This window comes from Molossus molossus, unplaced genomic scaffold (genome assembly GCF_014108415.1).
Source record: "Molossus molossus isolate mMolMol1 unplaced genomic scaffold, mMolMol1.p scaffold_m16_p_21, whole genome shotgun sequence".
Lineage (NCBI taxonomy): Eukaryota > Metazoa > Chordata > Mammalia > Chiroptera > Molossidae > Molossus > Molossus molossus.
Window position 1 is genome coordinate 33,420,319 of NW_023425357.1, and position 16,397 is coordinate 33,436,715.

At 48.0% G+C, this 16,397-nt stretch overlaps 1 protein-coding gene and 1 non-coding gene across 2 annotated transcripts in view; one reads left to right on the plus strand and one right to left on the minus strand.

The window, feature by feature from the left end:
- Positions 1-16,397, minus strand: part of ZFHX3 (zinc finger homeobox 3) — a 183,743-nt gene that overhangs the window by 19,783 nt on the left and 147,563 nt on the right. Inside the window, exons 6-7 of the mRNA XM_036273950.1 lie at positions 4,479-4,612; positions 4,133-4,333 (exon numbers count right to left, since the gene is read on the minus strand). Of these exons, the coding sequence (XP_036129843.1) occupies positions 4,133-4,333; positions 4,479-4,612 (335 nt within the window). The remainder of the gene's footprint in view (positions 1-4,132; positions 4,334-4,478; positions 4,613-16,397) is intronic.
- On the plus strand, positions 15,331-15,436 carry LOC118639654. The gene has a single exon (XR_004961230.1). It is a non-coding gene; the product is annotated as a U6 spliceosomal RNA (small nuclear RNA).

Genomic DNA, 16,397 nt, shown 5'->3' on the forward strand with positions numbered 1-16,397 from the left:
AAATCTATGCATGTACAAAAAATAGAGAATAATTAAAAACTACCAAAGGGAGAGGAGATGAAGGGCTAGAGAAAAAGGTGTCCCTGAGCTGCTCAGGAGCGCCAATCCCCATCTCCACTGTGAGGTCATATTTTGTTAAGTGATCAAGGAACAAAGACAATTTCCTGATATTAATGTTCCAGGATCCCAGGGGTGTGGCCTGTCACTTAGAGCAATAGTGATCAATTAGAATAATTTAAGAGTATTGAAATGCATGGTAGGTGGTCTTTCCCATTCTCATTTAGGGCTAGAAACATGTCTCCCTCGTCCTCAATACTCGTTCCCCGAGTCAGTGGGAAAATGAGAGCCCGGAGCAGCAGCTCCTGCTTCTCCACCGCAGAACAGAAATCTCCAAGTTCTCTGAAAGCTGGTGAGAGTTAGTTCTGTGGAACTGACGCTGGGGCGGGCTGTCAGTCAGGGCTGGAGGGGCACCTGTCTCACTGCCTTTAAGCTTCAGAGATTTCTTTTTTTCATATGACGTGTGTAAAGGCACCCTTTGGGGTTTGGTTTCCAACAGGCCAAGCAGAAAGAAGTGCTGTGGATGCAGCTTCCACAGTGGAGGACCAGAGCTGCAATTGTTCCCACTGGAGAAGATTTTTCAAGCCCCTTCATCAGTAAAAAGAAGGGGACCCCATGGAAGACACAGATATGAGATGCAGAGCATAAGCAAGCAGCTGTTACCATAGCAACAGACATATTAGACACTGCAGGTTCCTGAAAGCTGTCTGATAAGGTATTATTAAATGAAGCCTCCTCAAAACACTCTCCATTTACAACTGAACGGAAAGACATTGTGTAGAAAGTAATCTATTTCCATTTATCAGGGTGGAATTTACTTTTAGAAGGACTGAAACCCAATTCAAACCATATCCTGAGACCTTGGACCCAGACAGCAAAAAATATTTACCAGAATTTATAGCTTAAACACTCTGGACACACCCCACGTCTGCCAGGAACTGTGTATGTAGTGACTTCTGCCAGCCTCTCCTCCGCTGCAGCCAAAGGCAGCTACCTCAGTCAGACCACCTGGCAAAGAGGGTCGACTCCTCTTCCTGACATTCGTCACAGCCACTCAGGGACAAAGCAGACATGACTTTCTCCTCTTGAAGGATGAAAGGCTGTGTGTTGGCCATTCCTGAAGTATATGGTTTAGAAAATGGAGCTCTGATTTGAGGGGCATTTCTTACCATGCTGTTTTCAGAGTTTCCTCCTCCAGTAGGCCAGGAATGTGCACATGTATGGTCAGAAAGCTAACCAATACTTCCCCGTGGTCAATTTTCTAATAAAATTACAGTAAAATACCCTCCAGGGGCAGGATCTTAACCACAAGTTCATTATAATCATTAAGCTGTAACAAATGCAAATTCCATTTTAACACCTAACTTTCTAAAGGAAGGACAGTGGCATCTGTTTTGATTCATCAGGGCAGAGACCAAGATCCAGTCCTCAAGCAGGATTCTGGGTTCACCATGAGGTACAGTCACAAATTCCTCTCCAGCCCGGGGTTGCTCATTTTTCCTACTGAACTAAAGGACCAAGGTGGAAATGCTTCATATAGCTCTATTTAAACCAGCCTCCTAACTTGAAAAACCAGTTCAGTACTGACAGCCATGCAGTAGCTGTCTTCTCATGCAAAGAGAGAGCAAGAACCTGTAAACCATCCTTACAGCTCCAAGCAGAGTAGAACCCTTGTGTGATTACATTCCCACAACTTTCAACTTCATTTCTGAATCCATTCACTTTTTCTTGTTCCCAGCAAATCAACTTCCTATGATCAGCATATTTCCCACAATTTGCACATTTTTCAGAAATGTCTAGAAAATATCTCCATTGTCTGTGTCGGAAGATGAGGTGCACAGGGATTTCTGTACAAGGTGCCAAGTTCAGCCCCTTTAGTGACCATGCTTCTCTTACAAAATTCTGTTATCAGAGATTCTTCTAGAACAGAGTTTATTAACTTGGTTCCATGGATGAGTTTTAGGGTATCTTTATGCTTCCTGGCATTGGACAGACAATTGTGTATATGCCTAATACTTGATGGAGGTCCTAATAGTGGTTGTCAAACTTTAGTATGCACAGAATAACCCAGTAAGGCTACTGAATAGTTTTCATCAGTCTCCAGAAAGGTTGACAATCACTACTTGAGAAGGTGCTAGTTAATGGGTAACGCCCAGAAATATCTTAGGGACTGGCACCCAAGCAAACACAGCAGTAACAGCATGCCCTTAAAGACTGTTGGTAAATTAAGAAGATTCATAACCATCACACTTGCTACCTTCCCATCGCTGTTATAAAAATATGACAATGGAGCCCTGGCCGGTTGGTTTGGCTCAGCGGTTAGAGCGTCCGCCTGCAGTCCAGAGAGACCCGGGTTCGGTTCCCGCTAGAGGCATGTGCCTTGGTTGCAGTTTGTCCCCGGCCCTGGTTGGGTCGTGTGGGTGGCAACCACTCGATGTGTCCCTTTTATGTCAATGTTTCTCTCTCTCTCTCTCCCTCCCTCCCTCCCTCCCTCCCTCCCTCCCTCCCTTCCTCCCACTCTATCTGAACAAAAAATGGAAAAATGTCCTCGGGTGAGGATAAAAAAAATATATATGACAATGGATATTTGAAATACAATTTACATTCTACTCCCTAGAGATATATAAAAGAAACTGTCACAAGATTACTGTAGGCCCACACATCCTAGACCAATTCATTGAAAATGCTTCCCTCCCCACATATCTTTCTGTTCCTTTGGGCGCTCATGGTTCCAGGCCATCAGTGGGAAGTGTAATGAGGCACGAGAAAATCCCCCGTTGAGCTACTCCAAGACTGGTAAGAATACCAAGGAAACTTGTTACATCTACAGAAACCCACCCGTACACAGAGTGAGGTAACCCACCCGTACACAGAGTGAGGTAACCCACCCGTACACAGAGTGAGGTTTCCAGTTACAGAGAAACTTTCAACAGTGTTCATTAGTCTATTTGAAAACACCCTCAGAAAGTGAATTTATACTTGAAAGAACTCTGGAACAAAATGCATGCAAGATCACCTGTGAGTTTCCCACTGGCTGCTACTGTCCTCTTAATAAAATGTTCCATCACTTCCCACACTATCCGTTAATTTTGCATAACCAAATGGAATGGGGAATGCCCACAGGTTACATGTCTGTGACCTGCACGTCACACTGGAATTCTGAACAGACTACCTCTAGGGAGTCTTCACACGAAAAGGCAATCAACCTGACTTATCACTCCACTGTTGAAATAAGTTAGAGGGGAGGTGAGACTAATTCTCTTTGGTGGTTTTCCTCTAGTGATCAGGACAGGGCTTTCATAGCAGTCCCAGCACAGACAGAAAGTAGGACATCCCTGTCACCTGTAGTGCTTTGAAAAGCATTCACATCACAATAGATTTAAATCTTTATGCTGCCCTTCTGGGCCATGTTTATAGAGGCCACTTAGAGCCCTGCTTTCAAAACCTGCAGGCGTAGCCACATCATGTTCACAAGGCAGCGCCCTCATTCACGAATGGACCTGGCTATCCAAATGACCATTTTCCTCCTTGGAGAATAAAAGTGTCCCCCTGAGAAATGTCCATGTTACAGGGGCCATACTCCTGGAGTCAGAAGATGTGAGTTTGACTCTCAACTCCGCCACTCACAAGTGACATGAAGCCAGTTAACTTCTCCGAGCCCCGGTTTCCTCGGCTGTGAATGTTAGTGTCAGATACTTTTGTGAGGATGAAATGAGACACGATAAATGTAAGAGCGACAAAGAACCACCTGCTCAGTAAAGGTTTGGAGAATTTGAATAATAATTTCTTCACATAAATGATTAGCACTCCAGGCCTCTGCATCCCTCAGGGAGAGAGGATGACGATAAGGGAGGTTGAGAGACACATACGTATTCAGCCCTTTGGGCCATGGTCATACCATGATCATGCCAAGTCTAAGGCAGGCACAGTAGCACAAAAGTCACAGAACTAAGGCTGTTTCTGACATTTCCAACTCTACGCTGACTCACATCCAACAGCACAGTATCCTGTGCTTGCTATTGCGTCACCTCTGACCCCAGGGAAAGAGCCAGAGTCCTGCTTCTGGCGGTCTTACCGTCATAATGAGCTTCTCCACGCAGTCAGGTGCCACGCTGTGGAGGTGGGTGAGGTGCAGCTGGAGGTGGATCTTGTTGTTGAGCATGTCCTGGCACAGGGGGCAGCGGAGCATGGGCTGCACTGAGTGCTGCGTCATGGCGTGCACCCGGAGCCGGTTGACGTCCGCGTTGCTGTACTTGCAGTAGGGACACTGGTACATCTGTGGGGAACACGCCCATGCCTCTGGCTGAGTCTTCCGTCCTCACTGGCAACCCTGTCAGCCCCAAGCCCGCCCACCCAAGAGTTCATCCCCCACCGGTGTCTGAAGCACTCCCCGCCACCAGCAGAGCCTCTTCCCACCTCACCTGCTCCGCTTTGGTCTCCTCTGATGTTTTTGGTCGCTTCGAAGAGAGAGGAGACTCCGAGCTACCTGGGAAGGAGATGCGCTTGGAGGTTGCAGGAGAATCTGTCAGCTCCTTTTCTGCTTGGCTGGACGATGCTGGAAGAAAAAGCAGAAGATGCAATATAGCAGCCAGGCCAGGCCAGCTCCCAGAGGCGTTGTGATGGGTGAAAATCAACATTCATGTGTAGCACAGGGTTTTCTTGAAACACCAAATTTCAAGCAAGTTGAGCACTCAGACTGACTGATCAAGCACGTTGGAAAAGAAGTGTTTCTTTTTTCCTCATGAATTTTCTGTCACTACTTTTAACAACTGAACACTAAGAAAAATGGGTAAATAAACTGAGTACAAGGCTGAGTTGGATTAAGCCCAATTCATTCAGTCTATTCTGACTTCCTCCAACCAAGACACGATCTTCTCACTTGTGGGCACAGGGTGAGTGGCAGACTCTCACCACCTGCTTCACCAAAACCACTAGTCAACCTGAGTACCAGGCACAGTTTTCAAGGAGATATCAACTATGTGCTCCCAGCTTCGCTGTCCCAGCTCCCGTGATCAGCACAGAAGACATGAGCAGCACGGCCCGAGGTTCACACAGATGGCTGCGCGCAAGCACAGGGTTACGGCAAAGGTAGGCTTACAGTCGTTCGTATGAAATACAACACATAACTAATGAATACAAATACCAGAATAAACCGTGTTATGCATACTCATGACTGTAAAGCTACTTTTGCCTCATCCCGTATGGGGACGCGGGGGAATCAAGTTTGAGTTCAGCAACTTGCTTTTGGGGAAGACGTAACTGAAGAGAGGAACGAGGCAGGACATGAATCTAACTTATAATCCAGCCAGTGCTCCAGGCACAAAAGTTTATTCCAAGTGAGTGGTGAGGGGCCCGTCTCCTATCTGCTTGCCCAAACCATGTCCTGCACACTCCACCAAAACCGCCAACACTAACTCACGAGGCTTCGGGAGCCAGCAGCGGGCAAGGGGGTGGGGGTGGCAGGAGCTCTCTGAAGCGGGGGCGGGGGGACGGCTGGTGAGAAAGCAGCCAGGCTCAGGGCTGGCCCAGGAGAAAGCAGGGCTCCTCCAGCATCAACTCAGGCTCCAACACGGCGGGACTTGGTCATTCTGAAACCTGGCCTGTGGCTGCGGGTTGGTGCTTTCACTTGTTTTGGGTATGGAACTCCATTTCTTAGAATTCTGATAGAACCGAGAAGAAAAAATACACTCTGAAGATGTTAGTGAGCAAATGTGTACACACTGCCTCGCTGGAAAATAATTCGCCTCAGCACTGAAGTCGCTGGCTTGGATAAGCTCGTTTCTATTGCTTCTGCCTCACCCGGTCTAGCCACCTGGCTCGTGTTTCTACTTTCTGCTCAGCTCTGACATTTTTTCTGACATGGATACCAAGATGCTGTCATTACAGACGTGAGCTTTAATAAACAATTTTAGAAAATCAATTTTATTCATTAAAATCATGAGGCTACAAAATAATTTTGAAAAAAAATTGCTAAATGCAGGAAATATTCCAGGAAGTTGATGCTCTTCCCTGAATGCACATCTTGTGACCTTTAACCCCAGTATCTTGGTAACCTGGTCCACATAAGTTTGTAGGACATCTATTATTTAAAAAGTACAAGGACAAGCATATTACACACAGACCTCTCCTCCTCCCAACACACACATTCATAACAGTACTTTAATCTGTCTCGAATCGACTTCAAACCCATTTTGCTCTTAATGGGAGTTATTCATTTTCACTTGAAAGGTAATACATGACGGCTGGATATTTAATGTGATGGACTGGCTGCCGATTAACTAGGTGCTGTAACATTCTAGACCGGTTCCCCCATGGCCCACTTCCCATTGCCCGGCCCCCCGCAGACCCGATTCTGAGGAGCCTTAAGTCCCAGGGTTCAGGCCTCACAGTGTGTGCTGGGCCCCTGCCTGAACACTCCCACAATACTAATCTTTAATTAATGTTTCAGGGACTTAAGTTCCTCCTGCCCCCAGATGGTTCCTTATTCTCCATCATTTTTCCATTTTTGCTTACTGGTTATCTTCTATATATTAACTCTTCTAAAGCATCCCAGAGATGAGGTGGGTGGAGGCACTCACCGGGTGGGACTTTAGATGCGTATTTGTTACAGTCTGTTCACCTTCCCCATTCCCACCCCTGCCCGGCAGGCACTGGGTTAGGGCCAGGGCGCCGTGAGGGAGGAGTGCTGGCTGCTCCTTTTTCCAACAGAGGCAATCAAGATACAGGTTCTGTTCCCAATACCCACCCCGTCTTTCTGTTAGTCTGCCTGAGGTGAAACAACACTTGCTTTTATAGGACCATGGCACTGCCCTGTAAATGCCCTCCGCCGGCCTGCTACTTCCCCCACCCTCACCTTTAGAGTGGCTGTCAGCTGTGCGGCTGCCCGGCAGTGTGAATGACCCGGCACCCAGGCTGACACCGCCCACTCATCTCAGCCACGCGGAGCTGAAAAGCACACGCAGTGTAACCCAGCTCGGCATTAGCTTCCTCATAAGACCAAAGGGTCCACCCTCTTCCTTCACTGTGAACGCAAGATGAATTGTGACGAGGTGGCAGAGGTGAGAAGTCTGGATTCAAAATTGACTCTTCTTCCCCCGGCATGGAGAGGGGAACTTTATTACCTTTTTTTCAGACTCTCAAACTGCTCTGACTTCTAAAGCTTCCTTTGTGAGCTTGAGCTAAGGAGTCTTTGTAAAGTGTTTTAAAAAATAAAATTGCTCGCTCCTTCCTCTTTCTCCCCAGTAACGCAACAGCCCTGCTATAATATAAAATGCTGCATCTACTGATATAAAAACTTCTGGGGTTCATCTCCCTTCTACCCGAGACAACCTGAACTTGTGTTAGACCCGATCTGTCTAGAAGTGGACATGAGCCACTGCAGCTCACTAGCTCCTTCTCTAAAGACAAAGCCATTCTCACAACAGATTCTATCAACACCCACTTACAACCCCACTGTTTCCCTGGGTGATGTGGGGACTGCTCCTGAGACCCAGCGAGGCTGACAGCCCCCTCCTAGCTTGACCTCAGGTATTAGAATGTCAATCCCCATCAAGACGTGGTCCCTAAGTCTTCATACAATCTCTGGACAGGCAAACAGTTTTGCCAGTTCTCTATCTGCGTGCTGGACGAGTTTACTCCGGGCCACGGGCAGTCTGAGGTTTCCTGAAGCTGCTTCTCTCTGAACAACTCCCAAAGGGCCAGAGTCTTGAAATCAATTCCTGCTTCAGCTCTGTCACCGCACACACTGTAGGCAAAAGTAAATGAGGTGGTGTGGATACCAGGAGAGAAAGCACTATGGTTTTCTGCTTTGAAGACTTTCCTAAACGTTGACTTAAATTCTAGGAGAGATGTCACAGTCTCGAAAACATTATTTTATAAAATCGGTTACTGGTCACTCTAGGCCACTACGACATGGCATTAGTGAAACGGACACACATGCCTGCCAGAGGCCACAGTTTCAACGCCTGGAAACTTGGGTTTCTACTGGCATCAAAAATGCAAATGACCTGAAGGATGAAGACCTTGCTGGTTTTCACAATCATGGCTAAATGAATTAGAAACAATGTAGCTCTCTTACACTGTTAAGTAAATAATGCTACAGCCACTCTATTGGGTAGTAGAAGACAAGAATGATAGCTATGGCCCTGGCTGGTTTGGTTCTGCAGTTAGAGCATCCGCCCATGGGTCATGGGTTGGATTTCAGTCAAGGGCACGTATCTGGGTTGTAGGTTTGATCCCTAGCCCCGGTTGGGGTCGTGTGGTAGGCAGGCAATTGATGTGTCCCTTTCACATCGATGTTTCTGTCTCTCTCTCCCTCCCTTCCTTCCATTTTATTTAAACATTAATGGAAAAATATCCTCAAGTAAAAATTAAAAAAAAAAAAAGATAGCTATAAAGCAATATGGAAAAGTCCCTGAGAATGTTTAAATAAAGAAAAAAAGTAAGATAAAATGTGCATTATACCATGATACAGCTATATAAAAAATAAAACTTGATGAAATGTTATTTGAGTGACTATTTTCTAAGTTTGTCATGTAGTTCCATTACTTTTAATATTATAATTAAATAGTTTAACATTTAAATTCAACTGTCTATGCAAAAGTTGATATTTGGATCCACACTGTGAAAAACACCAGGTGGTATTTTTTACTTTGCTGGTTGCAGCAATTTTTCTCATTTGGCAGCTACGTCATACGAAAGTATGCGTTAAATCCCAATGAATCTTCCACAGACAACATGCTGGGCTCCTGGCACTTCAAAGGGGATAAAAATGAGGCGAGGAATCACGTGAGTGCACGCACTATAGATTACACACTCCACAAAGCTAGGCAAACGGGGTATTTGTGACAACGGAATGCTGGGTCAACCCCTACTGAAACCTGATAGGAAGTGAGCGGGGGACTCCTTGCCATGCGAACTTTACAAGGAGTGAAAAAACACTTGCTCACTTGTCAGGAGTTATGGCTGCCTTACCCAACTTGCTGATGAGGCACCAAAGGGCCTGGCGTGTCCTTGTTATGAAGTACAGAAAATTCCAGGTTGGCTTTCTGGGCCGAGAGCCACCCTTTCCCCTGAAACTGCGATGTATTGGCCACAAACACTCAGAAAGACAAATCCTGCGAGGCAGGCCTGGTGCACGGCTCTCCATTTTACTCCAGGTCGCTCCGCATGCCCGGCAATAGAATTCCATGTCATAGGGAAACACAGAAATCAATGACTGGCTTCCCGGGGGGGGTGGTAATTTATATGCACAGAAACATCAAATTCCAGGTAGCCTTTGTTTTTGACATATTTGTTTGGAAAGTATTTAACCTCTAAAAATATTTACTTAAAAAGTGACCCCTAACATACTAGTTAGAGGGAGTAAGGAAGGGAGGAGCGCCCATCTGAATTCATGCAGGTTTTGTTGGCAGTTTTTAAGATATGGTTTTATTATGTTCTAAGCACACAGAATAAATAAAACAAGCTTGGTAAAGCCTGACTTTAAAGAATAGGTAACAACAGTATAATTTAGGGGGTCTTACAAAGTGGCCAAGTATGGTGGAAACACAGCCCCTGTAACTTCACCTGATAAAACCCCTCTTCCTAGGATGAATTCTCATCCGTTTCAAATCCTCACTAACAAATTAACATCCAAGTCACTGTCTTTTTGGCAACAGAAAACTGCAGAGCTGTACTCGCAACACCACAGACGGCCAGTGGACGTCACGCCAACACGTGCCTCATTTCTCATCGACTGACAGTCTGTGCAACTCGGAAGCCAGGCAGGACAGGAAAAAGAAACGTGAAGAAAAACTAGAAATGGTGTGGAGATGGAACCTTAAGGTACCCCGTTTTTAGCTTTCTCTAATCATCAGCCAAGACAGTGACTTGCCCTCCAAGAAAACCACAAATCCTGGTAGACTTCGTTTCTGTTCCGTGAACACATCCCATTCCGCAGCACGCCAGCGGGCGGGGAGACATCCCCGCAGGCCGGCCTCCCCCTGGCCAGGGGCCTCCTTGGGGAGCTGCGGGCACACGTTGAGCTGTCCACGTTGCTGGGAAATCTCTTCTGCATGTCCTCCCTTCACGGCGGAGGGGTACCTGGAGCTGGTATTCACCAAAGTGCTGACCCTCTTTCTTTTGGGGGCCCTGAGGTGAGCCCACTGAGGGCTCGGGATGCTGCCTGGCATTTAATCCTTGTGGAGAGGCTACGGGCAGCCTCCACCCCCACTTCTCCACCATCAGACTCTTCGCTAAAGTACCACTGACAGCCCCTCCGTCTAAACTTCCATCTCCCAGACCAGCAGCATAATGGAGGAGCCAATTAAATGATTATTAATTCATGCTACTTTCCGTAAGCCAGGGGTTCTCATCGCCTTGTGTTCCGTAAGCCAGCTTGCCACCTGCCCCAGAAATTTACAGCAATCTTTCATCTATCTCCATTGACTAAGGAGAAAAAAATTCATACAGCTCCATGCTCGGGGTCTGAGTTGGGATAACTTCCCCAGCACACTAGGCAGAAGCGTCACTAGATCTGACAACGGTCACTCCGCTCATAACAACAATGGAAGGAAAGGTGCAGAGCGCTCCTTCCGTAGCCCGTCTTCCTCAGCTTTTCGGGGGCCCCAGACTCTTTCTAGGGCAGAAATGCCTTGTTTTCAGAAGGTCACCTGTGCTGCTGGACTTTGTGCCCTTCACCCGGAGGCGGCGGCAGAGCTGCTCTTGGCATTCACTGCCGCCCCTGCCCCAGGAGAGGCCGGCATTCCCTCCCGCCTCGTGGAGCTACTGCCCTGGACAAGTGGCCAGGGCTGGCGAAACTCCCTTCCGCCCCTAGTCAGAGAGCAGCTTTGCTGCCAACTTGGTCTTTAAACATGCAGGGTTTCATGCTGCCTCCGGCCAAGCACCTCCAGGTGTTTCGAAGAGGAATCAGAGAGAGGCCCGGACTACCCGCCCGGCCGCGGTCCTCACGCCCTGGCTAAAATGCGGCTGGGTCCTCCCCTCCCAGCAAGGTGCACGGCCTCTCTCCAAGTCCAGCGCCGCGAGGGTGAGGCCCTCCCCTGCAAAACCCAGCCCAACAGCACCTGAGAGCTACGCTGCGCCTGGGTATCTCTAGAAAGCATTTTCAAGTACAGCCACCTACTCAAAAAGTAGACGATTATGCCTAGATAGGTAGACCAAGACGTACGGGTCTCAGCAACTTTTCAGATATGTCTCTCTGTCTCGAGAAGGGTTTCAAAGAAAGCTGTTGCACCGCAGACGGCTGTGGCTGGCACCCGGGGAAACGGCGCACTGTTTTTCTCCCGAGTCAAATGTGACTAGATAGGCCAGCAGCTGGAAAATTCAGAAGCTCCTGGGTGGTGGTGGTGGTGTTTTTCTGCTTTTTATTTGGAGATAATTATAGATTCACAGGAAGTTATAAAAATGGTACAGACAGGTCCAGCATCCCCTTCACCCAGGTGTTATTTCGTAAGCAGTGTTTAGAGAAAGTCCTAAGTCTACCATCATTTTCCACTATGACTGTCTTTCTCTGACCATCCTGCTGTCCAGGTACATCTGCGAGGACTCAGGACCTGTGCTTCCAGGCACTGTGCTTGTCTTTCGGGAAGGCTCAGTACCTCGCACACTCAGCAGGAGCTCGGGACTGTTATCTAGTTAAAGGAAAAACAGGTCTCCAAACCTCACACATGTCTCCAAGATCACAACCCTGAGGTTCCACACTTAAGTGTGGTCAGGAATCCCCGGGAGGGTTTGTGAAAACATAGATCACGGGCCCTACACTCTCTGGAACAGGTCTGATTAAGAGACCCTGCATTTCTGGTGAGTGCCCAGGTGGTGGTCCATGCTCCAGGGACCACACTTTGAGAATCGCCATCAAAGCCAAAGCTTCTCCGCCCTGGCCGGCTCAGCGGTTAGAGCATCAGCCTGCGGTCCAGAGAGACCCGGGTTCGGTTCCCGCTAAGGGCACATATCTCGGTTGCAGTTTGTCCCCGGCCCTGGTTGGGTTGTGCAGGTGGCAACCACTCAATGTGTCCCTTTCACGTCGATGTCTCTCTCTCTCTCTCCCTCCCACTCTATCTGAACAAAAAATGGAAAAGTGTCCTCGGGTGAGGATTTAAAAAAAAAAAAAAAGCCAAAGCTTCCTGTAACTGGTAGGAACCAGAACACTGTGTGGTCAGACAGAACTCAATAAGGAGGCCCAGCAGGTGTGGGCAGATCTCCCATCCACTTTCAAAGGATTCCTGCCACCATGATACTCTTACCATCTACACTGAGGGCCAAAGGCCGAGCCTGGTCTCAAAGCTAGACGTTGTTCCCTCAGGCCAAAGGTGAGATTAAATATGGCTGTCCCTGAGGGACGCTCACTCTCACACACACACAGACACTGTTCGAAGAAATCCAAAAGAAACCACTGCCAAGTGTTCTGTAAGCAGTGGAATCCAGAACAATGGCAGACAGCCTTGCTCATGGGAGTCTTGGTTTTCCCATGTGTCCAAGAGAATCTCTGAAAACAGGGCAAATGACTACAGGCTCTTCCACTTTGCAGCAGGAGGAAGTACCTTTCCAGTGCTGCCTTCCAGGTCTCGGCAGGCCACACCGGCCCCTGCTTCAGCCTGGGGAGGATGCAGGAACCCAGGCCAGCCCGTGTGCGATGCCAGCAGGCCGTGCTGTGGGCCGGCCTCCCCAGCAGGCAGCGGGTGGAGTGGCGGGCCCATGCCCTGGGGGCCCCAGCTGCCTGCTCTGCATCTTTGGGGAGAAAATGGTGCTAAGCCCTACATCAGAGGCATCAAACTGTTGCACTAATTCCTTATTGAAATATGCATAAGGTTGCTTAACTACACTGATCTGAGCTCCCAAAGGCCATCCACAATTCGATTTCAGGATACCTTGTTCCTTCTGTGTCAGGTTTCTGAATGAACCACCAGTCAAAACAGAGCCACCAGTTACCACCTGATTGAGACCAACATTGGCTGATGGTCTATTTAACAGCTTCTAGACATCGGACTTTCACCATAAGCCCTTGTGCCACGAGCTGAGGACCACAGGGGCCAAGACCCGATTTCTCACTTTGAGGTATCGCCAGCCTGCCTGCCTTTGGCCTCGTCAGCTTCCACAAGCATCCTGTCTCCCCCCGGCAGAGGCTCCTGAGCGGTGCACAGATGCCACCTGTGGCTGTGGCCACAGTCAGGGGACACTCAGGGCCTGCACTGTCACTCTGCCCTCTGGCTGAATTGCAGGACTGTGCCGACCACGGACATGGAGGACCCCGGAACGGGAAGGGCCTTACAGACACTTGAACTGACAGAAAAATGGTCCAGAGGTACAAGATGTAGGTCAAAACAAGAAGCAATGTGGGTCATTCTGGGACGAGGCCAAAGTTAATTAACAGAAGCTCACCCAGTCCCCATGGGATCAAACATTAATTGGGTTCTGCAGGGTCGCTGAGCCCTAACACAGGGCAGATTCTCAGAGACTGGAACAGAACATTACTCTGCCAGGTTTCTCTCCATTCTGAACCTATCCTCCTAAGATACTTACTAAATTTTAACAGTGACACAGAACTTGTGAAAAACACATAAACGTGGGTCCAGCATGGTGATGAGACACAAAGGGCTCTGAACTTAGCTTTTCAGTGTCCTTGAAAAGTCACCCTTCCTCATGATGCGCTGAGGATTTCTTTTCTGCTAGTCCAGGTTCGACAGGAGCGTGAGACCACCTGGGAGAACGGCGTCCCCCGGTCTGTCAGGCTGGAAGATGGGAGCGAGTCTCCTCTCTTCTGTAGGTTTCAAGTCACCAAGAAGACAGGAAACATCTCCTCTAGGAATTTTGCACAGTACTGGGAGAGGGAGACCCCCACGGAGCCACGCTTCCGTCAACACTCCTCAGTCCCCACTGAGTCCCACAGCTGGGGGCACACAGCGCTCCACGGGCCCAGGACAGACTATCTGGGCAGGGGTGGGGACGTGGCCAGTGCACTGTCAGGGACTCCTCGGGACTGATGTGTTCAGGGGTCTTCTCCTGTGGCCACGTTCTCTGTACGCCAAGGCGTCCGGCCCCCTGGCTCAGTCATAGAGCACAGTGGTTGGCAGTGCTGGCCACAACCTGATCGGATCTCGGCTGTGTGACCTTGGGCATGTACTTGACTGTACTGAGTTCTCGCTTTCCTCGTCTGTCAACGAGACAGCAGCATCTGCTCCCCGAGTTTCTGCGAGGCTAGCCAGAGAGCAGGCATGCGAAGCCAGCCAGAGAGTCTGGCACAGGGTGAGAGTTCAAACATTTGTTGCAAGGGTTTCATTTTTAGAATTATCTCTGGGAAATAATAAGGGTCCATGTGTGGCCACCTAACCACTGAGTGAGGGGAGAGGCCTGGTTTGAAAGACAAGCAGACACCCTAGGTTTGCCTTTTCTGTATATCAACATGGAGTAATCCTACTCACCCATGGGTTTGAGGCCCAGAAAGCAAAAAGTAGAATAACCTGAACTTGAAAGTGTTTATGGTTATACTATTTTACAACTGATTATTTATGAAACATTCAAACAGCATGAAGCACTTTCTAGGTGCTGGAGAGGACAAAACCAAATGCTGCAGGGTGGGGGAGGGGTGAATGGGCAGAACACAAAAGACTCTGGGGCACTGAAAGTCCTCTGTGTATTACTATAATGATGGACACATGTCTTCTGTACATGAGTCCAAACCCACAGGATGTACCCCAAGAGTGAGCTCTAATGTAGACTGTGGACTTTGGGTGACCATGATGTGTAGGTTCATCATCGATAAAAAATGTACCATTTGGTGAGTGAAGCTGATAATGGGGGAGGCTAGGCATGTGTGGGGGCAGAGGGTCAGCGGAAATCTTGACTTCCCTCTCAATTTCACTATAAACCTAAAACTGCTCTTAAGAAAATAATAATAAAATTTTATTTTAAAAAGATAATGAATGAATATCACATATCCAGACCATCAAGAGCTAACAATTCTGTCTGACAACTAAAGAAACAGGATTTTCAAGTTTTCTCCTCCACTCTTCCTATACTAAGAGAAAACTACCAGGTTATACGTCCGTTAGTATTACAATCTGGGGACTATATCACTGACCCAGAAGGCAAATTGGGGTTTGATCACAAATCTGACATCTAGGAGATTCCATCTCTGAGTCTTAGTTCTCCAGCCTGCAAATAAAGACAATGCTCGGCCCAGGAAGAACCGACAGCCCAATGAACAGTGATCTGAGATCCCATGAGAAAGGCACACGGTGATTTTAAAAAATCATGACCATGATTCTAATAATAGAGGTGCTTCCCCATCAGCACAAAAGCTAAAACTGAAACAAAGCAAGAAAGATTAACATGGCCCCTTTGCAAGAATAATATGCAAATCTATAAGGTATTTTCTATAGTGATGAAAAATGATTTGCTTCTTAATCTACACTTTCACAGCCTTTTATTTATACCGTGATGATAATTCTCATGACACTATAGCATAGTTATGTAATTACATATGATGCCCCGTCTAGAAAGTACGTTCCTGACTTTTTTGTACATCCTGTATCTGCCTTAGATATCTGCAAAAAAAATATTTGCTCAGTTAATGTGGCCGCTTATCTCTCTCTGATTTACCATATAAATTCTCAAAACCAAGACCTCTGACTTACTGGAATTCAGAGATGTACCACACCCTGTATCTATTTTTGTTTCCTAACATAAAAATAGTTCAAATGGTTTGTTTTCCATTGTGAGACAGAATTCTGCCTGCAGCGACGTTAAGCATCCAAGTTATACTGAAAGTGTCCTGGAAAAAAAAAAAGGGCGGGGACAAGTGGACTCTGGAAAAGCTGACATCGCCGCACAGTTCCCATCTGTGTGCAAAAATGTGAAACCAAAAACAGTTTCCGCTGGCAAGAACGTGAGCTACAGGGGAGCCACGCAAGGCAGGCCCCCGGCACCCTCGTCTGCACCCTCCTGCGGGCAAGTTTACCTTCGGGTGAGGCGGGCGGAGAGATGGAACTGAGTGCCGATGGACGCAGACTTAGGCCAGAATGACTTCTGGGGAGGCGTGGTGGTGGTGGGGAATGGCCTGGTTTCCAGCCACTCAAAGACACCCACATGAGTCTCCAAGGATGTCTCCATCCACACCCTCATCACGCTGAGCTCTGACCACAGTGGGACGGGTCCCAGTAACAGGGCCGGCTAGTGACGGAGGAGGTGCCCTGAGGCCCCACCGGGAGAGCGGGCTGGGTACGTCTGATCTTCATGGGAAGAGCCTCGGGGACCTCTGTGGCCTGTCTACACAGGCCCCTGACCTTGCCACCTCAACAGTCACAGACTAGGAAAGTCCTTCCAAGCGACCAGCACTCCGACTT